This window comes from Vombatus ursinus, unplaced genomic scaffold, assembly GCF_900497805.2.
Source record: "Vombatus ursinus unplaced genomic scaffold, bare-nosed wombat genome assembly UNPS02015255.1, whole genome shotgun sequence".
In the NCBI taxonomy this organism is placed as follows: Eukaryota; Metazoa; Chordata; class Mammalia; order Diprotodontia; family Vombatidae; genus Vombatus; species Vombatus ursinus.
In genome coordinates this window covers 27,117,387-27,139,193 of record NW_020955033.1, presented here as the reverse complement: position 1 = coordinate 27,139,193, position 21,807 = coordinate 27,117,387, and the positions used below count along the sequence as shown (strand labels likewise).

At 34.6% G+C, this 21,807-nt stretch overlaps 1 protein-coding gene and 1 pseudogene across 2 annotated transcripts in view; one reads left to right on the top strand and one right to left on the bottom strand.

The window, feature by feature from the left end:
• The window catches only part of LOC114031872 (tyrosine-protein kinase Yes), a 99,670-nt gene that overhangs the window by 38,700 nt on the left and 39,163 nt on the right, over positions 1-21,807 (top strand). For both annotated transcript variants that reach the window (XM_027847058.1, XM_027847057.1), the window contains exon 2: positions 20,940-21,212. In XM_027847058.1, coding sequence (XP_027702859.1) covers positions 20,948-21,212 — 265 coding nt within the window. In that variant the 5' untranslated portion in view covers positions 20,940-20,947. The remainder of the gene's footprint in view (positions 1-20,939; positions 21,213-21,807) is intronic.
• On the bottom strand, positions 353-763 carry LOC114031874 (annotated as a pseudogene).

The window sequence follows — 21,807 nt, the reverse complement described above, 5'->3', positions numbered from 1 at the left end:
CACACACACACACACACACACACACACACACACACACACACACACACTGTGGGTTGTTAGACAATTAGGAAAAGAATCAAGAGAGAGCAATGTCTGGAAAGATAAGAGGGAAAATATATCAAGATGGGATTAGGTGGTGAGCAGTGTTCCTTTGTGCCAGTAAGGAGAGAAAAGAGATGAGAGGCAATCCTGGGTGAATGTGAATTGGGTGCATTTGAAATGGGGGGCTGCCTGTACACACATTCTCATTCTCTCTGACTCTGTCTCTGTCTCTCTCTCTTTTCCCCCTCTCGCCCCCCCTAAAATAAATTGTGGTATAGTAGAACTTTTTTGTCCATTGGAGCATTTTTATTTGTATGTATGTTTTACATCCTTAGAAAAAGAATCCCAGGATTTTTCCTCCTGTGTGTTTCTGTCTTGCTTCCTCATGGTCCATGATGCCAGCTGAGGTTGTAAGCACAATGAACCCAAACTGATGGGATGGTAGCAGATTATTCCGCCACTTTTCCAGATCTTTTAACTGAACATCAAATCTGGGGCTGATTACACCACACTTATTTAATCTGCCCGTGAGGTTCACAACAATTTTTCCTGCTCTGTGATCGTCAGTGATCTCAAATTCGCCAATGTAACCATGCTTCATCATCACAGTTAAGAACTGGACAATTACTTTAGAGCATGACCTTATGAGAACCTGGCATTTTCCTTGCTTTTCTGCATTGTTGATGCTTTTGAGAGCATCTGCCAGGGCGTTCATACGCACCACAGTGCCAGCGCTGCAAGATGGTGGAAGGAGGACGTGATGGGTGAGCGCAGAAAGATATCTATAGTAGCTCTTTTATGTAGTGCCAAAGACCTGAAAACAGAGTATGTACCTTTTTAGAGAATGGCTAGACAAGTTGTGGTACATGAATATAATGAAACTTATAATGCTATAAGAAATTATGAAAATGAGCAATTCAGAGTTTAAGGGGAAAGATGAGTTCAATTTTGGACATGTTTAGTTTAAGATGTCTACTAGACATAAAGTTTGAGGTGGCTACTTGGCAGTTAAAGTTCAAGACTGGAGGTCACCTGAGAGGTTAGGACAGCATAAGCAGATTTGTGAATCATCACATAAAGACAGTAAGTGAATCCACTGAGAGATCATAGAGAGAAAAGAAGACAAACTTTAAGTCACAAAACAAATCCCCTTAATAAAAGAATCTGTTCTGTAAAACTTGAACTCAGTCAAAAGGCCAGGCACCCAAGGACCTAGAAGTCCACAGGTTCCCCACCAACAAGAACAAAACCTGCGGAGACATCTCATAATTCGTGGGTGTGACATGGATGAAGGAGAAATCAGACAAGATTTCCAAGAGAACCAAGAGAGAGCAGAGTCATGAAAATCTATGGAGGAATAGTTGGTCAGATACAGCAGAGAGGTCCAGAAGTTTGAGGACTTAGAAAAGGCTCATTAGTTTGGATACGTAAAAGACCATTGGTAACTTCGGAGAGAGCAGTTTCAGTTGAATGATAAGGTTAGAATCCAGGTTGCAAAGGGTTTAGAACACTGAGATGTCTGTATCAACCAAGTAAAAGCACACATACGTGACCGTTGTTGTCTCAAAATGAAAACATATCAGAAATATTATTTGTCACTCGTAATGGAAAATGCTGTCCATATCCAGAGAAAAACTATGGAGTCTGAATACAGATCGAAGCATACTATTTTCTCTTTTTTTGTTTTGTTTTTTCTTTCTTGTGGTTTTTCCATTTTGTTCTGATTCTTCTTTTGACAACATGACTAATGTTGTAGAAGTTTAATATTGTTTATTACAACATATTTAATGTAATGTTTAATATGATTATACTTGTATAGCCTATATAAGATTGCATGCCATCTTGGGGAGGGGGTAGGGGAGGGAAAGGGAAAAATTTAGAGCTCACAATCTTTTAAAAGTGAATGTTGAAAACTAAAAATAATTTAAAAAGAAAAAGGAAAGAAGTATTCTTTGTCTCAAGCAATTTGCCCACCACTGTTCAAAGTAGTTTTGGGTGAGACAGCTGGGAGGATAAGGAAGACCCTTTTGAAGGAGCTGAGTTTATAGGAAATAGGGATTCTAAGAGGTTGAGATGAAAAGGGACTGAATTCCAGGCATGGTCGACCATCTGTGCAAGAGCATGAAAATGGGAGAAGAAATATGTGTGAGAAATAGCAGAAAGGTCAATTTGTTCAAATTGTAGAGTTTATGAAAGGAAGTAATGTGTATTTAAATGGGAAAAGTTGCCAGATAGGTTGTGAGGACTTTAATGCCAAACTGAGGAGTCTGTAATTGATTCTAGAAGTAATCAGTAACCACAAGATTTTCTTGATGGGGGAGTAGTGTGGTAAGACCTATGCTTTAGGAAAATGACTTTGCAGCTTTATAGATAGTGGACTAGAGAAGAGAGAACCTTGAGGTTAGGAGACCAATTAGGAAACTTTTGTAATAGTGCCCCTGAGAAGTATGAATGAAGAGCAAAAATCCAGATGGGGGAGATGTTGTAGAAGGAAAATCAGTAAGATTTGGCCACTGATTAGATTTTTGAAGCAGAGGAGAATAAATAGTTGAGAATTAGCTCAATGTTGTGAACTGAGCTGCCTGGAAGGCCAGTGATGTTCATGACAAATAAGGAAATTTGGAATAAAGATGAGTTTGTGAGGGGAAAAATAATGAGTTTGTTTTGGCCATGCTGAGTTTGAGATTTTGTGAGATACCCACTTTGAAATGACCACTAGATAGTTGGAGATCAGTGAGACTGAACTCATCAAAGAGACTTGAGCTGGATATATTAATCTGAGAGTCATCTGCTTAATGATGATAATTGAATCCATGGGAGTTGTTGAGGTCACCAGGAGAAAGTGTGGAGAGAGAACAGGGCCCAGGGGCCTTGGGGTAGAAAATATGCAGGAGGAGAGGATGGCCAGCAGTGTTGTGTTGCTGGGAGCTCTCAAGAATGATGAGAATTGAGAAAACTATTTTGACAATCAAAAGATCATTTAACTGTGGAGAGAGCAACTTTAGTTGAATGATAAGGTCAAAATCCAGATTTCAAGGGGTTGAGAAGTGAATAAGAAAGGAAGAAGTGGGGACAAGGAGAAGTTTTTGCTTTTGTTTTTAGTGGGGCAGTTGGGGTTAAGTAACTTCCCAGAGCCACACAGCTAGTGAGTGTTATGTGTCTGAGTCCGGATTTGAACTCAGGTCCTCCTGACTCCAAGGCTGGTGCTGTACCCACTGCGCCACCTCACTGCCCCAATAAATAGCTTTTTTTAGTTTTATTGTGAAAGGGAGAACATATATTAAATAGCCAGGCACTAGAGAAGATCTGCCACCACTCTTACCCCATGAAGAGGCAAAAGATGATTTCTAGGTTTTTACTCTGGGGAACTTTGATAATGGTTGCATTACCTTTTTTAAATAATACAGAGGGGTGGGAGGAAGCAAAACCAGAACAGAGTGCACGCTGATTATATAAGATGCTAAATGAATGGGAATAAATGGACAAGCAAAAAAGCTAATGGAGACTTAGAATGATTGACAAGTTGTTAGGGGATATTTCACATGCAGAAATTAATTTACCTAACGTTAGCAATTGCAAAACAAATTTAGTTGGCTTTATTGATGTTTAATGTTGTTTATCATAAATTGTAAATTAAAAATAAAAATGAAATCGGGAAGGGGACCTAGTTCAGAGGTATGACTAGATGATTTCAGATGTGGGCTTACTGAATTTGAAGTAATAATAGATTTTCCAAGTAAAAATATTCTGGAGCTTAATTAAGAGATTAAACTGATGTAGATTAGAGAGTCAGCATAAGGTAATGCCTAGAACCATGTATGAGAGAGAATGAATTCTTAAGTATAGAGAGGGGGAAAGGGCAGAATGCTCACATTTAGGAATAGGAAGGGGAACTGAGTGTGTAATGGATTACCAGGGCATACATACAGTTCATGAACCTGAGGGAAGAGAGTTTTGAGGAAGAACAACAACAACATAAAAAAAGATCTTTGTGGATTTGGCGATAAGAAAGTCATTAGGGACCCTAGAAAAGTCTTGTGGAAGAAGCCGAATTGTGGTTTAAAAGGACGGACTAGATTGAGGCAGAAGAGAAAGGGAAAGGACTCATTCAAGTAGTGTTAACGGCCATAAGGAAGAGTCATTGGATCATAACCAAGAGAAACAGGAAGGTCAGGTAAAGAGTGCTTTGTTGTTTTTTACTGTAGAAGAGACGAAATCTAGTGAAGGAAGGACTAGAGATAACTAGAGAAAGAAGGGATAATTGCAGAAACCAAGGTTCCTCAGGCAAGGAGTGTGATTAAGACTAAAATTAGAGGGATTAATTTTGGAAAAGAGGAGGAAGGGATATCTTTCTCTTTAGAGACTATTAAATAATTCTCAGTTTCCTAACTTTTTTTTTGGTCAGACATATCTTTTTATTCTGGGTAAGATGCGACTGCAAATTTTTGTTTCTAAGTGGAAGATATTACCTGCTTGCCTCAGCAGCATCGTTTTTTTCTCCCATTTATAGCACCATCATGCCTTTCTCCTAGCTGTGAAAATAATTATGAGGCTGGTAGAGTATAGAAGCAAGTAGCTCATAACATGCTTAAGGACTCAAGCAAGTGTGCCTTATCAAGTCTGACCTTTGTTCCCTTTGGCAATTTAAATAGGCAGGTGGCTTGGATAGAATTCACTTTGCAGAATTTCACTTCCTAGCAAACTTTTTTGATAATGTACCCATTTTGTGCTTGGGGAACTTCAGTGATAGTTGCAATAACCACTGCAGATGTGCCTTATATTAAGAAATACTGTTGTACAAAATCTAAACTTGTTTTTAACAAATAGATAAATCATAGGATGATTATCATGTTACAGGATGATTATTTGTTTAAAGAAAATTTGAACTGCCAAATTTTCTTTTAATAGTGAATTCCCCTTAGCATTTAGAATGCAGCTTAATTTATTTGTAGGTGGTTAACAGACTTCAGCCATACTGATTAATATATTTTATAAATTGATACCATCTGGGGTTCCATATGCTTTTAAAACCAAGAAATAAACTTTCTAGGAATTAACCACTGTCATATTTTAAGTAAAGAATTTCCAATAAGATCTGAGAGTTTTAGTAGTTTTATATTTGAATACCGTAGATACACTGCACAGGGAATAAATGAAGTACATATTCAGGGTGGTATTAGAGTTGAAATTTTATTATCAGTATCAAACGTGGGATGTTTACTACTATCAAAGACACTGTTCATCACAGCTTCTGAGAGAATTGATTTCTCTGTACATCATGCAGCCTTCCAAATGCTTCTGCTGAGTGAATTAATCCTCATTATAGTACAGCCTCTTCAGTGAGTTCCATAATTCTTTTTAAAAGATTTTGGGCTTGGGGCAGCTAGGTGGCACAATGGATACATCACTAGCCCTGAAGTCAGGAGGACCTGAGTTAATCTGGCCTCAGACCAAACACTTGACACTTATTAGCTGTGTGACCCTGGGCAAGTCACTTAACCCCAAATTGCCAAAAAATTTAAAAAAAAAGTTTTTTAAATTTTTAAAAAAGTTTTTAAAAAAGTTTTGGGCTAATGATCCATACTGGAAAAAAACAGCAGTTTGATGGACAGCCCTTGGTCTGTTCCCTCATATCTTGGGAAGCCTCTACAAGTGATCATAGAACTGGACCCCAAACTGAATAGTAGAACACTTTCAACAATCCCAAGTTTCTCCCTGAAACAAAATGTCATCTTTTTAACATTATTTTACCAGTGGTGCTATATGATTTATTCTTGGAATGCCACAATCTCTGAAGAGTCAAAATTACAGTAACTCAAAGGACAGTAGAGAAGATATAGTAGAGTAGACATAAATAGGGACAACTAGGTGTCACAGTGGATAGAATACCAGGCCTAGCCTAGAGTCAGGAAGACTCATCTTCCTGAGTTCAAACCTGTCCTCATACACTTACTATCTGTGTGATCCTGGGCAAGTCACTTAACCTTGTTTGCCTCAGTTTCCTCATCTATAAAATGAGCTGGAGAAGAAAATGGCAAACCACTCCAGTATCTTTGCCAAGAAAACCCCAAATGAAGTAACAGGTTTTCAAATGACATGTACTGGAAGCGAGAACATTTATCATCCATTTGATGTGTAGTCAACGACATTTTAAAGTGTCCTTTATGTGCCAACTACTAGATGTGAAGAAATACAAAAGGAAGCAAACTGTGACTGCTAATAAAGATCTTGTAATCCAGTTCAGGGTCTTTACTTGTACATGTAAGAGTCATGGAAAACCTGATAGGCTCTTCACACTTTTTATATGTGGCTAGTCATTTCTCTTTCAAAGATTCCTTAGTAGTTTAGAAGACTATGTGTTTGAATAACACTTTGTGAAGAAAGAGTGTGATTCAAAGAACTCTGGAGAGACTTACATGAACTAATATGAAGTGAGGTGAACCAGGAGATCAATTTATACAGTAACTACAACATTATAAAGAAAAGCAAATTTGAAAGACTTAACAACTCTGATCCATGCAATGACCAACCATGACTCAGGAGAAATGATGAAGAATCACCCTACCATGCTTATTTGTTGCAAGGAATTTTTGTTTACTTTTAACTGAGGGTAAGGATTTCAGAGAGAGACAGACAGTAGTGATCATAGCAGTTCTAAAAAAGGAAATAAGATGATTGTGGAATTATTTTTAAAAAATTAATAAAGGGGCAGCTAGGTGGCGCAGTAGATAGAGCACCAGCCCTGAAGTTAGGAGGACCTGACCTCAAATCCGTCCTCAGACCAAACACTTGACACTTACTAGCAGTGTGACCCTGGGCAAGTCACTTAACCCCAGTTGCAAAAAAAAAAAAAAAAAGAATTACATAAGTTTGAAAAGAAATGCAAGCTGTACATAATAGAAATATGGAATTCCTTATGCAGTCTTCTTATACTGTAATTTTTGTGTGGAAATGCTCGTGTTTAATGATGTTTTCCAAGTTATAAATAACAGAAAGTTTTTAATAATAAAAATAACCTGTTAAATATCTTCTAGGTGAATTTCTAAGTGGTCTCTTTAATAAGCTTTCTTTCTATTATTTATTTATTTAACTTTTTGGCTAGGCAGTGGGATTAAGTGACTTGGCCAGGGTCACACAGCTAGTACTTGTCAAGTATCTGAGGTCGCATTTGAACTCAGGTCCTCCTGACTCCAAGACTGGAGCTCTATCTACTGCGCCACCTAGCTGTCCCTTTCATTCTGTTCTTAAAAACCCAGCAGCATCTTTAACTTTTTAAACCTAAGATAGAAATTATTCTTTTTAAAAAATTTTACATTGCAATTACATAGAATATTCTGGTTATATAACTTGCTTTAACTGTTTCTAACATTTTTTTTCTCATTTTAGCCTGTATTTAAGTGTTTGTCACAACACCAGATTGCTTGCTTCCAGTTTCTTCGGGAAGTTTTCTTGACATTTCACTTCAAGGCATGTTTTCTTTAAATTCTTACATTGAACTCCAGGCATTCTCCAAATTATGAATGGCTTTTATTCCAACATTTTCTCTGTATGTAGGTTGTTTGTTTCTGTTGGAAAGAGCCTTATGAATTTCAATATTATAAATGATGGTTATATTACCAAGCTAGCAAAGAAAAGCCTCTGTAAACTAGTGTTATCCTTCAGTGTTTTTCTCAAATTTTCACTTCCAGTTACCCCATATATCTAATCTACTGACAAATCTTGTCATTTCTACTTAACGTCTTTTGTATATGTCTTCCATCCACTCATACAACTGCTATCTTGGTTCAGGCCTTCATCACCTCACACCTGAACTGTTGTTGTTGCTTTTCAATTGGACTCCCTTCTTTAAATCTCTCCCAGCTCTAGTGTATCTCCTCACACAGTTATAAAAATTGTTTTCCTAAATTGTTGGTCTACCCATGTTACCCCTCTACTCAAGAATCCCTGGGTCTCTGTGTTGCCTCTAGGATCAACTATATGGTCTTATGGGCTTATTTGACATTTAAATTTCTTCACAATTCGCCCTTCCCTCTCATATTTTGTAATTAACTATGCAGCCCACTTGCTGTTCCTCATATAGAATACTCACTATCCTGTCATTGTATGTTTGCATTGATTGTCTTCAGTGCCTGGAATGTGCCCTTTTCTTACCTCTGCCTCTTAGAATCTCTTTCTTCCTTTAAGATTTAGCTCAAAAGCCATTTTATATAAAAGACCCTTTGCGATCCTCCTTGGCAGCTAGAACTGAATTCTCAGAGTTACCATCCTTCTACTTTCTATGTATCATATATAATCATTTAGGTGTCACAAATGGAGTCCTGACTTGGCATCTGGAAGACCTGGGTTCAAATTCTGTCTCAGATACTTTCTAGTTATGTGAGCTTAGGCAAATCAATTCACCTCTCTCATCCACAGTTTGCTAGTATGCAAAATGGGGATAATAATAGCATCTAACTCAGTTGTTGTAAGGACCAAATTAGATAACACTTAAAATGCTTTACAGACCCTTAAAGTATTATATAAATGCTAATTAGTAGTATTTAGAAGTAGTGAGAAAAGGGATTGTTTTTGCTTTAGAAAAATACATAAAGCAAACACTTAACAAATGCTTTTTGACTAACTAATGCTAGCCATGGAGAGGAAAGGGTAGATGCAAGAGAAATTGCAAAGAGAGAATCAACAGCACCTAAAATTGGACTTTGGAAAATGACGCAAGGAATAAGTCAAAGATAATTTAGAAGTTTCTAGTCTTAGGTGATAGGGAGAATAGCAGTGCCATTAATAGAAAATAGGAAATCATAAAGATATGGGAGTAATATTCTTAGAAGAGTAAGTTAGAAACCTTGGGAATGGAGGAGATTGTCAAGGTACACAATGGTAAAACAGTAAGGGAGAAGGGATATATTCTGAATTACACTTTTTCAGCTGGAAGAGACTCTAGAGTTCCTTAAATAATTCATTATGCAACTGTCTATTAATTTAACTGAAGCTTTCATGAATCTTATGTTTTTGGTTTGCAAAATATCTTGGGGGTATCATGACATGTTACTTGTTAATGAACAGCACTTACAGACATTCATAGCCATAAAATATGGTAACTTTTTTTTAAATTAATTTATTTTTAGTTTTCAACAATTACTTCCATAAGCTTTTGAGTTTTAAATTTTTCTCCTCCTCCCTCCCCAAGATGGTGTGCAATCTGATATAGGCTCTACATATACATTCCTATTAAACATATTTTCACATTAGTCATGTTGTAAGGAAGAGTTAGAACCAATAGGAGAAACCACAAGAAAGAGGAAACAAAACAGAAGAAAAAAAAAAGAGCAAATAGTATGCTTCCATCTGCATTCAACCTCCATAGTTCTTTCTCTGTTTGTGGATAGCATTTTCCATCATGAGAATTTTGGAGATGTCTTAGATCCTAGCATTGCTGAGGAGTGCTAAGTCTATAAAAGTTATTCATTGCACAGCATGGCTGTTACTGTGTACAACATTCCCCTGGTTCTGCTCACTTCACTCAGCATCATTCCATACAAGTCTTTCCAGGTTTTTCTGAAGTCCCCTTGCTCATCATTCCATTACATTCACATAACACAACTTGTTCAGCCATTCCCCAATTGATGGGCATCCCCTCTAATTCCAATTCTTTGCCACAACATCCTTTTCCCATTTTTATGATCTCTTTGGGATACAGCCCTAAAAGTGCTATTGCTGGGTCAAAGGGTAATATGGTAACTTCTTACCAAAGGACGAGATACTCACTCTACACAAGAAACCTCTGCCCAATTTTACTTTTCTCTCTCATCTGTCATGAGACCTTTTAGTAGTTGTTGTTTTTTTTTTCTTTTCTACTTTACATACCCTTCTTCTTCTTGCACTCACAATGTCTCCAGGGAGTGAAAAAAAGGAGCACAGCTGAGTTTCTTCCTCCTCTTGTATTAAATTTTCTATAACCAGACAGTAGGAGGTCTTTTGTGAATTAATCAGGGAACTGTGAATTTTGGCTACTTAACTGACTTGTGATAGTTTTTCCTTTATAGCCTTCTCTTTTTTTTTCTTTCCTTATTTTAACTGTATACAAAGATAGGTGCTTGACAACAATAGACCTGATGGAGGCTTAAAAAAAAAGGGAATTGGAATTGATTAAAGCTTAATGTTATTATGGCTATGATTTAAGCCCTGTGTAATCTACAGAATTTCCAGTTTTAAAGGATTTGTCATGGTAAAAATAGTAAATTTCATGCTTTCACAGATAAATGGAGCCTAGTAATATAGTTATAATAAGTAAATATTAAAGTATGCATGGTCAAAAAATGTAAATTGACTCAATGTCTTAACTTTTAAAGGTAGAAGAATCACATGTATTCTTTTGTTTGATTAGTCGATAGATGTCATGGCCATTGCTGACAACAATTAAATGAAACAAAAATTTATCCAGGATGAACAAATGTTTCATAATTTAACTTTTTTACTTTAGTTGGTGATTTTTCTGTCCCTTAATGATAGCTCTGTTTTGCATGGCTTTTCCTCAGTCTTAATATACTTGACCTTCTTTGCCTTCTCATACTCCTTTTATTGTTGACTTTTATAATTGTTTTTTCTTTTTTCTCCTCCTCATCTTTCATCATCTTTACCCATTGGATGGGTATGAGGGGAAGCCTCAAAGTTGTTTGTTTTTTGTTATGTTTTTTCTCAAGTTATTTGGAATGCTTTTCCATATGGTTCCTAATAATTCAGATTTCTTCTTTTGAAAACTGTTAATATCTTTTGTTCATTTGATATTGGGGAAATGGCTCTCAGTCTTCGATATTTATGTCAGTTTCCTATTTTGTATATGTATATTTCCTATGTACATTTTGTAAATATCACTTTTATCAAATGAGCTTGTTATGAATATTTTCTAGTTTTTCAATTTCTCTTACTCTAATTACTGCTTTTGTTCATGCAAAAATACTTTAGTTTTACATAAATGAGGTTGTTTTACTTTTTATGTCCTTCATTACTTGGCCACATTTGCCAAAAGTTCCTCCTTTTATCTCCTAATTTTTAATGATTTAAAAAATATTTAGCTTAACTATCCATCTCAAGATTATTATGGTGCAGAATAGTATGCTTGTCTAAATCTTTTATTTCCTTTGAGATTCTTTACCTTTTGATCCTACACATGAATTTTGATATTATTTTGTCTATTCTAGCCCTTCAGCAATTTAGGACAAAATCTATAAGTTTATTTAGGCAATGTTACCATTTTTATTAGATTGGCATGGTCTAGCCATGAACAATGACTATCTTTTCAATTATTTGTTTTCCTGTGAATCCTGTGTGTCTCTTAACCTGAGGTTAATGCTCACGCATTTTAAGCATTTCATATATATTTTTATTAGAATCTCACTTTTTTCTTCCGTTTTACTAATGATATATAGAAAAGCTGATGACTTTTGTAAACTGTTACTTAACTGAAATTATTTAGATTTTTTTGTTGAACCACTGGAGTTCTCTAAAGTTAACCTTCATTGTGCTCTGTGATGCATTGAATAGAGCACTAGAAATAGAGTCAGGAAGATCTACGGTCAAATCCAGCTTCAGACACTTGTGTTATCTGGGCAAATCATTTAACCTCTATCTGCCTCAGTTTCCTCAGCTGTAAAATGAAGATAATGATAGCATCTGCTTTAGGTCATTGTGAGGATCAAATGAGATTGTATTTGTAAAGTGCTTGGTAAATCTTTAAGTGCCATTTATATGCTATTATTATTAAATAGAGATCATTTTTCTTCTGTTGTCTGTTTTTATTAGTTTTCTTTTTATCTTATTATTATAGGTAATATTTCTAGCACTAGATCACAAAATAGTGTAGACCAGATTCTTAGGCAGCAACACTGCAAAACTCCAGTCACAATCAGATTAAAATGTAGTTGGAAAATGTTTAACAAAAATAAATAAAAATATAGTACAACATTGATTACATATGTGTTGTTCTAAGTAGATATGTGGGGAGCAGGGATCCATAGACAATATACATTTTTGCTTGACCTCTGATCTTAATGGAAAAGGATTCTAGTGTTTCTCCATTACACATATTCTAATTGTTGGTTTTAGGTAATTTGAATCATTATGGAAAGACCCTTTTGTGCCTATAATTTTAGTGTTTTTAATATAAATGTGTGCTGTATTTTGTCAGACTTCCTGCATCTATTGATATAACCATGCTATTTTCTTTATTAATATAATTTGTTAGGGGCAGCTAGATGGTTCAGTGGATAGAGCACTAGGCTTTGTATCAGGAAGACCTGAGTTCAAATGTGGCGTCAGACACTTACTAACTGTCTAACCCTGGCTGGGCAAGTCACTTAAACCCTGTTTGCTTTAATCCACTGAGAAGGAAATGTCAAACCATTCCAGTATGTTTGCCAAGAAAACCCCATGGACAGTATGGTCCACAGGATTTACAAATAGACATGACTGAATAACTAAATAACAATAACAACAGCATAATTTGTTATATTTGTAGTTTCGCTAATGTTGAATCATCTGCGTATTTTCACTATAAATTAAACCTGATCCCGTTGAATACTTTAAAATGTATACTACTGTAGCTTCTTTGCAAATACTTTTTGTGATTAGTTATTTTGGTCTGTAATTTATGGTCTGTCACTCTCTCTCCCTTTTCCCTCTTTCCTCTTCCCCTTCTTGCTGTCTCCTTCCCTCTTTTTTTGTCTCCCTGGTTTGGATATCAGGACACATTTGTTGCATGGAAAGGATTTGATGATGCACTGCCATTTTCTATTTTTGTGGAATAAACTAGATATAATATTTGGAGTGAATTTGTTCTTAAATGTTTGATACAGTTCATCCCATCTGAGCCTGATGTTTTTCTCCAGAAATTCTTTTATGGCTTACTTACTTTCATTTTCTAGTACCAAACTGTGTACAGTCTCTATTTCTGGTTCAGTTGGTCCCAGTACTTAATGTTTTTGTTAATATTTGCTTCTTTTGAGATTTGAGTTTTCATTATATGTAATTTGATATATAAACTATAAAATAGTTTATGATATTTTATCAGATTTTATTTCTCCATTCATTTATTCCCATTTTTCATACTGGCAATTCAGTTTTCCTTCCTTTTAAAAAAAAATCAAATTGGCTTCCATTTTAATGCTTTTTATTTATCTCAATAGTAATTTTGTTTTCAGTATTTCTGTGCTATTAGGGGATTATTAATTTACTGGTTTTCTAGTTGTTTTTAGCTGGTCTGATCTTTCTCTTATTTGTTAATATAAAATGAGGGATATTTTCCTTGAAGGATTGCTCCCTTCAATATCACTATTAGATCTGTTTCTTAATATGCTCTATATGCTCTAAAGTATTTATACCAGCTCTTTTCGTGGTGGCAAAGAACTGGAAGTTGAAAGGATGTCCAACAATTGGGGAATGGTAAACAAGTTGTGGTATGTGATTGTGATGGAATACTACTGTGCTGTAAGAAATGATGATTGATTTTATATTTTAGAAAAACATGAAAAGACTTGCATGAAATAATGAAGTGAAATGAGCAGAACCAAGAGAACGTTGTATATAGTAACATCAGTATTATTCAAAGAACAACTGTAAATACCAAGTTATTCTGAGTATTATAAATACTCAAAGCAGCTGCAAAGGACCTATGGAGGAAGATATTATCCACCTCCAGAGAAAACTGATAAATAAAAGTACACATAGTATGTGTTAAATAGTGGCCTTCTGTAGTGCGGAGTGGGGAAGTAAGGAGGGAGACAGTTCAGAACTTAAAATGAAACAAAAAATTATTTTTTAAAAAAGATTGCTATATAGCTGCAACCCATATGTTTTAGTGTGCTGTCCTATTTTTTTATATAAGTTTTTATTGATTCTATTGTTCTTAGGATTACATTATATAATTTCCATTTAGGTCTGAGTTCTTTGTTTATAGAGTACTGAAATAGGGTCTAGACTTGTGTTTTCAGTGGTATGAGAAACTCCTGTGTGAAAAAACTCCTTTTACTCTGCAATTTATAGTCACTGAGAGGTTACATGATATGCCCAGGGTAACAAAGCCATTATGTAGCAGAAGCAAAATTTAACCAAAATCCACCTGCCTTTGAGGTGGGCTCTTTATCCACTACTCTAATCTGACTCGACTTTGTTGGGAGCTTTTGTTATTTGTTTGCATTTTTATTGGATTGTGGTCTGTAAAAGATAGATAGATAGATAGATAGATAGATATTATTCCTTTCTGTGTTTGTTTATGAATTCCTTTCTACTTTTGTACATTTATTTATAAGTTCGTTATACCTTAGTGTTTGTGTATGTGCCATGCAATCCTAAAAAATAGGTGCTATACTATTTAAGACTGCAATTCAGAAGTTGTCACAGGTCTTTCACATCTAATTTTTTTAACTTTTTCTCAACTTCTTAGTTTACTGTTATTTTTTTTCTTACTTTTGTCTAAGTCTGAGGGAGGCAGGTTGAATCATTTATGACTATTGTCTAGACCTTCCTATAATTTACTTAATTGTTTTCCTTTACCTAGTTACTAAGCCATTTAGGGTATGTGTATGTGTGTATGTGTGTGCGCATGCATGCACACATATATATAATGCTTATATTTAACAATTTATGGTACTTTTAGTTTTTAATATACGTTACCTTCTTGTCTTTCAACCTTTTGTTACTGTTGTCTTGTGTGACATCAGGCTTTCTACTCCACCTTCTTTGGGCTAGCCCTCATTTCTCTAAGAGACAAAAATATTTTCTGCTCACAATAAAGTAATGATCTACTGATCATGGAGAAACACTTGGAGTAGTTAAATGCAAATATTTTTATGATCATTAGAGATGTTAAGCTTTATTTATCAGTTCAGGACTCTCCCTTTTCAAGTTAATGGGCTTTTATTGGAGTTGGAATATCAATTCTTGTCACATGTGAGCGCTTAATAAATGCTTGTTCATGATTTTATTCAGTTCCTTTACTAACAGAAGGAAGTATTTGTGTTATTAGAATAATAGAGCTAACTCACTTTTACTGAAAAATTTTCTGTGTAATTGCAGCCAAAGTAATCGCCAATTCTGTTTTATTAGCTGCTAATAACATTTTATACTTGCCCACTCTATAAAAGGGCTTCTTTTCTGTAAAAGGGCTTTTTTTCTATAAAAGTTCTGAAGAGTTGTATAAAGTTTACAAATAAATAATGCTTTTGATATTTTTATATTTGGTTTCATTAGTTTCTTTTCTTTTGGAATGGAATAATTATTTCTAGTATATTTTTAAATTAACATTTGTATTTTGCATTTAAAACCATTATCTAAATATCAGGTCTGAAAATTGGATTGTTTTAGTTCTTAGTCCATATTTGGAAGGGAAGAAGAAAGGAATAAGCATTTTTATAGCACCTGCTATATGCTAGGTACTGTGATAAAGCACTTTAAAAATATTTTGTCACACCAGCCCAGCCCTGTGAGAAAAGTGCTGTTGTTATCCCCATTTTAAAGGTGAAGAAGCTGAGACAAACAACATTTAAGTGACTTGCCCAGGGTAAGACAGACATTAAGTGTCTGAGACTGCATTCAAACTCAGGTTTTCCTGACTGCAGACCCAGCACCCTATCTACTGTGCTACCTAGCTGCCTAGATAAGGCTGAATACTTCTGTCTAATGTTTTGTCTTTCTTTGTGGAATCTAATGGCATATTCATGTTTTGAGAACACAAGGAAAAAGTCTTTGAAAAAAAGTTTAATTTTGTCCTTGAATTAGAGGAAAAATTATTAAAATTTAAATTTTACTTAAAAGTTTTAAAAGCTTAACCTTTCTTAGTGCATCACTTTCATTATGTATATTACTTGTTCCATGCTATGGATAAGGAGACTAAGGCATGGATAGTTAATTTGTTAAAGACCAAACAGTAAAATAATCATATTAATGGGTTTTCAATGTATATTTTCATCATTTCTGGGTGATGTGGACTGTTCTGTCTTCAAATCTTAATATAATAATATTTTAAGAATGTAAAGTCTTTGGATATGGATGTTCAAAATTCTCCTGACATTTCTCAACTTTCTGATATTTTAAAATTAGCATTCTAAGTGGAAAAATCTTTAAAACATACTACTTTAACTTAAGATGAACTAATTGCAGGTAGGATTTCAAACATTCACCAACTTAGGATGAATAATTTTGAAAAAATTCCTTCAATATTCCTTCCAATACCTTCATATGGCTTCAAGGTAGTCTGGTATAGTAGGGAAAATATTGGTTTAGGAGGAGTGAGTTGGTTTAGGGTGAGTCTAATCTATTAACTTCCTGATTGCATGATTGTGTTTCTTCATTATTTAAATGCATGTGTGTATATGTGATCTTCATCTATGTGAGCACTCCCTCCAAGATACAGATCACCACTCATTCATTTCTGTTCTCCCTCTGCCATTCTGGGTTATCTTATTACATCAGTTTTTAAAAAATCTGCCAAATATGCTTGAAGCTCTCCTACAGGCCTTTGAACATTATCTGGGTATCATTGTAGCATTCAAGCTATCTATTATTGCTGGCCATCATTATAAGACCAACTCACTTCATTTCCCAGTTATAAATGTCTTGGATAACCAAGTTTTAGGACAAGTATAGTAGAACATAAAAATCTGACATTAGGGTCAGAAAGACTTGGGTTCAAGCCCTGTGTCTGACATAGTCTGGTTGTTTGACCAAGGTATCATTTAATATTTCATTGCCCCCTAGTAGCTCTCTAAGATTACAAGGTGTAGAGTTGGCACGTTAGATTCCATTAAATTATGAGCTCCTTGAGGGCAGGGACTGTCTTTTGCTTCTTTTTGAATCCCCATGGCTTAGCACAGAGCCTAACACAGTGCCTTTCACATAGCAGATGCTTAATAAATGTTCATTGAGTGAATGATAAAGCTAAAAGACTTAAGTGCTACCGCCCTTCAAGAAACTTGTTCCAATTTCTTCAGTTGGGTTAGACACATTCCCCTCAGTTGCCATATATTTATTTTGTTACACTTTATTCTTAACTGTGAACATGTATCCTTCCATTTGACTGCTTTCTTTCTTACTAACTTTGTCTGAGCAGAAGCTTTTCAGTTTCATGTAATCAGTTATCTATTTTATCTTTTGTAATTACCTATGTCTCTCGTTTGGTTAAGAATACATCTCTTACTCATAACTGTGAAAGATATATGATCTACTTCTCTTCTAATTTTTTTTAGACATTCCATCTCCCAACTCTAGACATTTTCTCTGGCTGTATCCTGTGCCTGGAACGCTCTCTTCCTTCTCTGCTGTCTCTGACTGCTGACCTGGTTTCTTTTAAGACCCTACTAAAATCCCATCTTTTACTGGAAACCTTCCTCAGTCCCTCTTAATTCTAGTGCTTCCCTCTGTTAATTATTTCCTATTTCTCCTGTATGTAGCTTGCTTTGTACTTTTTTTTTTTTTTTGCATGTTGTCTCCCCTATCATTTTGTAAACTCCTTGAGCTAAGGACTGTCTCCCCCAGCCTTTTTTTTTTTTTAAATTTCCTGCACTTGATACATTGCCTTGCACATAGTAAGTGCTTAATTAGTGTTTATTGATTAATTAACAGTATGATCTTTCCTGTACATATTTTAGATGTATTGTAGAATATCCTCTTAAGGTTTTGGACTATGCCTAATTTCTGCCAGACTGCTTTCCAATTTTCCCGTCAAAATAAGAAGTCTCTTCCCCCCTTTGCCCCACCCCACCCCAGTATTTCCATTTTATCAGATATTGGGTTATTGAGTTCTGTTGTTTGATTGTCTTTTGTCTAGTCTCTTCCGATAATCTTTCTCTTTTTTTAGCCAATGTCAGATGGTTTTGATTATTGATGCTTTATAATGTAGTTTGACATCTAGAAGTACTATTCTCTCTTTCATCTCAGTTTCTGTTCACCGTTTCCCTTGATGTTCTAGATCAGATCATGATTTGACATCATGGCCAGCAAAGCTCTGGAGTGTCAGCAGACTATATTAAATGTAATTGGGAAATGTTTAACAAAATAAATTAAAAATAAAGCACAATATAAATGTTAATTTGTGATTTTCTAAGTCAATATGCTGCTGTAGGGGATCCATTTCTATTTGAGTTTAACATCACTGTTTTAGATCTTTTGTTTCTCCAAATGAGTTTTGTTATTATTTAGCAAGCTGTGTAAAGTATCTTCTGGGTAATTTGATTGGTATAGCATTAAAAGTGTAAATTAACTTTGGCAGTGTTGTCATTTTTATTATACCTGTACTATCTAGCCATGAGCACTGAATATTCCTTCAGCTATTTAAATTGTTTATTTCTTTAAGGAAAACTTTGTAATTGAATATATACAAGTCTTTTTTGTGCTTTGGTATCCCCAGATATTTTACACATTTTATAGTTATTTGGACTGGAATTTTTTATTTTTGCTTATTGAGTTTTGTTAATGATTATATGGAAATGCTGTTGATTTTTTTTTATTTTTAGCCCATAAGTTTGCAGAATCTATTAATTGTCTCAGTATCTTTGCTGATTCTTTAGGATTTTCCAAGTATACCATTATGTCATCAATAAATAGATATAGTTTTATTTCCTCTTTACTCATCTTTATGCCTTTAATTTCTTTCTCTTGTCTTACCATGGTTGCTAGCTTTTCTAGAACTATATCAAATAATAATGGGAAGAGTTGGACATTCTTGCTTCATTCCCGTTTTTGTTGGGAAAGGTTCTAGTGTATCCTCATTGCACATGCTGCTTGCTTTTTGTTTTTGAGTCAATAATTCATTAATGATGTTGGCCCATAGTTTTCCTTCTTTGTTTTTAGGCATTGGGACTATATTTGTCTCTTAAAAGGATTCTGGTAGAGTGCTTTCTTTTTCTATTTTTGAGAATAACTTGTGAAATATTAGTACTAATTGTTCTTCAAAAATTTGCTAAGATTCACTTGTGAATCCTTCAGGACCAATTGTTTTGTTTTTTTCCTTTGATAGTTCCTTTATAGCTAGATCTATTTTTTCTTCTGAGATTGAGTTAAAGATCTCTTTCTGGCTTTCTGACGGTTTGGGTATCTTATATTTTTTAATATATTTTATTTTGTGTTCTCAGTTTTGTTAGCATATAAATATATACAATATGTGCCTAATGTTTATGAAATGAATATTCTGATTATTCTTTTTATTCTGGTTTTGTTGTGATTTCCCTTTATCGTTTAATTTTATGACTTTTGAAATAAGATTAGCAAAAGGTTTGTCAATTGTATTAATCTTTTCAAAGAACCAACTTTTAGTTTTATCATTTCTATGGGTTTTTTTTTCACTTTATCAATTTCCCCTATAATTTTAATATCTCATCTTTTGTGCTTATTTTGGGTTTATTTGTGGGTTTTCTAATTTTTTAAATGCAGTTTCAGTTCATTAATCCTCTATTTTTCAGTTTTGTTAGTGTATGTTTCCAAGGTTATGATTTTTCCCCCGAAGACTGCTCAAGGGAAAAATCTTTATCCCAGATATTTTGGTATGTTGCTCTATTGTCATCTGCAGATACTGGTTCAACTACAGTATAATTTCTCAATCATATTTATTGATGAATTCAAAATACACGTATTGTATGACATCAAAGATTTATATGTCAGGTCAAGGAGTCAGTCCTGGGCCACAAAGTATTATTTTTCCCAGTAAGGGTGGTAGTACTTTAAAAGTCTCTCTTAAAACTGAATATTATAGTGTGTTTTAAAATAATGTTCAACAGGTTGTCACTGTGAACTAATTCTTTGAACAAAGAATGAATCAAGTTTTGATTGGTTTTTTTTTGTTTGTTTTTTGGTGAGGCAATTGGGTTTAAGTGACTTGCCCAGAGTCACACAGCTAGTGAGTGTTAAGTGTCTGAGGTCAAATTTGAGCTCAGGTCCTCCTCACTCCAGAGCGAGTGCTCTATCCACTGCGCCACCTAGCTACCCCTTGATTGTTTTTTGAGTGTAATTTTTTTCAATAAAATCATTTGATAGTTGGACATAATATTCTTCCTTTCATATTTGATCTTCCCAGCTCAACTATAAATATTTTCCCAAGGGATCTTAATTCTTTGATATTCAAATTATTTTTTATTGAAACATCATAATTTGTGAGAGAGGCCAACAAAAATCGTTAATACAATGGGCTGGTGTAAGGGTTGGTAATAAATAAGGTAAGGGTGTTTGAGTAGAAAGTAATTATTCATGTAGCTAGTTCATTAGTGAATATTTTAGTTTTATGTTGAATATATATGGCAAGTGGATAAAGAGATATGGCAGTCATCAGTATTTTTATGTAATGTATATGGTATTTGCCAAGAATCCTGAATATTTAGTCTTCAATAAATTATGTAGTGGTTACTATACTGCTTAGATAATAACTTTTTTTAATGTGATTGCACTGCACTGAAAAATAATGAAATGAAAGGAGCATCTTTATTGTCTTTTCTGCCAGAAAAGATCTAGATCCATTTATTTCAGAAATTCAATTCTTTTTTACTTCATATTATTCATTGAAATGGAATTATATAATAACATCTTTTTGGAGTGATCATAACTTGCATTTAGCATTTTAAGGTTTGCAGAAAGAAATGTATGTATTATCTCATTTGATTCTCATAGTAATTTTATAAAGTAGGTACTATTATTCTCATATTGCAAATTAGGAAACTGGGGTCACACAGATAAAATGACTTGCCCAAGGTCATACAGCTATTAAGTATCTCAGACAGGATTTGAACCCATGTAGTCCTGACTCCAGTCCTTTCTGTTGCTCCATGCTGTTTCATACATAACAATCTTTATGGCTTCTAAAAATCAAGTTGATAGTTATATTTTTATTTACTTTTTGTTTTTTTTCTTCATCTTTGTAGAATCAACAATGGGGTGCATTAAAAGTAAGGAAGACAAAGGTCCAACTATGAAATATGGAACTGAAAGTAGTCCAGAGCCTATTAGTATAAATGTCAGTCATTTTGGATCAGAACTTACCCCAGTGTGCCAGCCATCTTCAGTAAAGGGATCAGCTGTTAATTTTACCAGTCATTCCATGGCACCATTTGGAGGTTCGGCAGGGATGACACCTTTTGGAGGTGCTACTTCTGCCTTTTCATCTATGCCAAGTTCACATTCTACTGGTCTAACAGGTGAGTTTTAAGTGAACATTTTTCACTTTTTCACTTTTTTGACCCTGGCTTTAACAAAGAGTAGCATTATATACTCAAATACCCAGTGGGATATGTTTCCCTTATTGTAGATGGTAAGTTATGTCTCTATCATAAAACTAAACTTTCTAGAACATATATATGAATAATGTTCTGGACAGTTTAAGAAAATATTTGCATGGTGTTTTAGTTAAAACCAGTATTCTGCCCATCCTTCTCTCTCTCTTTTTTCTCATTAATGAAGCAGAAAAAATTAAGCTCCAGCTGCCTGATCAAATCTATGTTACTATAGTTTCCTCCTACCTTGTTGAAACTACACGTGATAATGTGTAGTATACCATATTTATGGCTTAACCAGTGCATATATACTTAGAGGAAGAAATGCATTTAGTGTTGTGCTTATTTCCACCTTTGACAAAATCCCAATCCTTTTTGAGGCAGGATAGGAAGGCATCCTTCTGTCATCAGTCTTGTCATTTATTTAGGGCAACAAACAAGTAGCAGTGTGGGTTTTTTGGTACTAGACACCTGGCAGTCGGTTTTTAGGCCTGTGGAAGGTATGATCTCCATTTCTCCA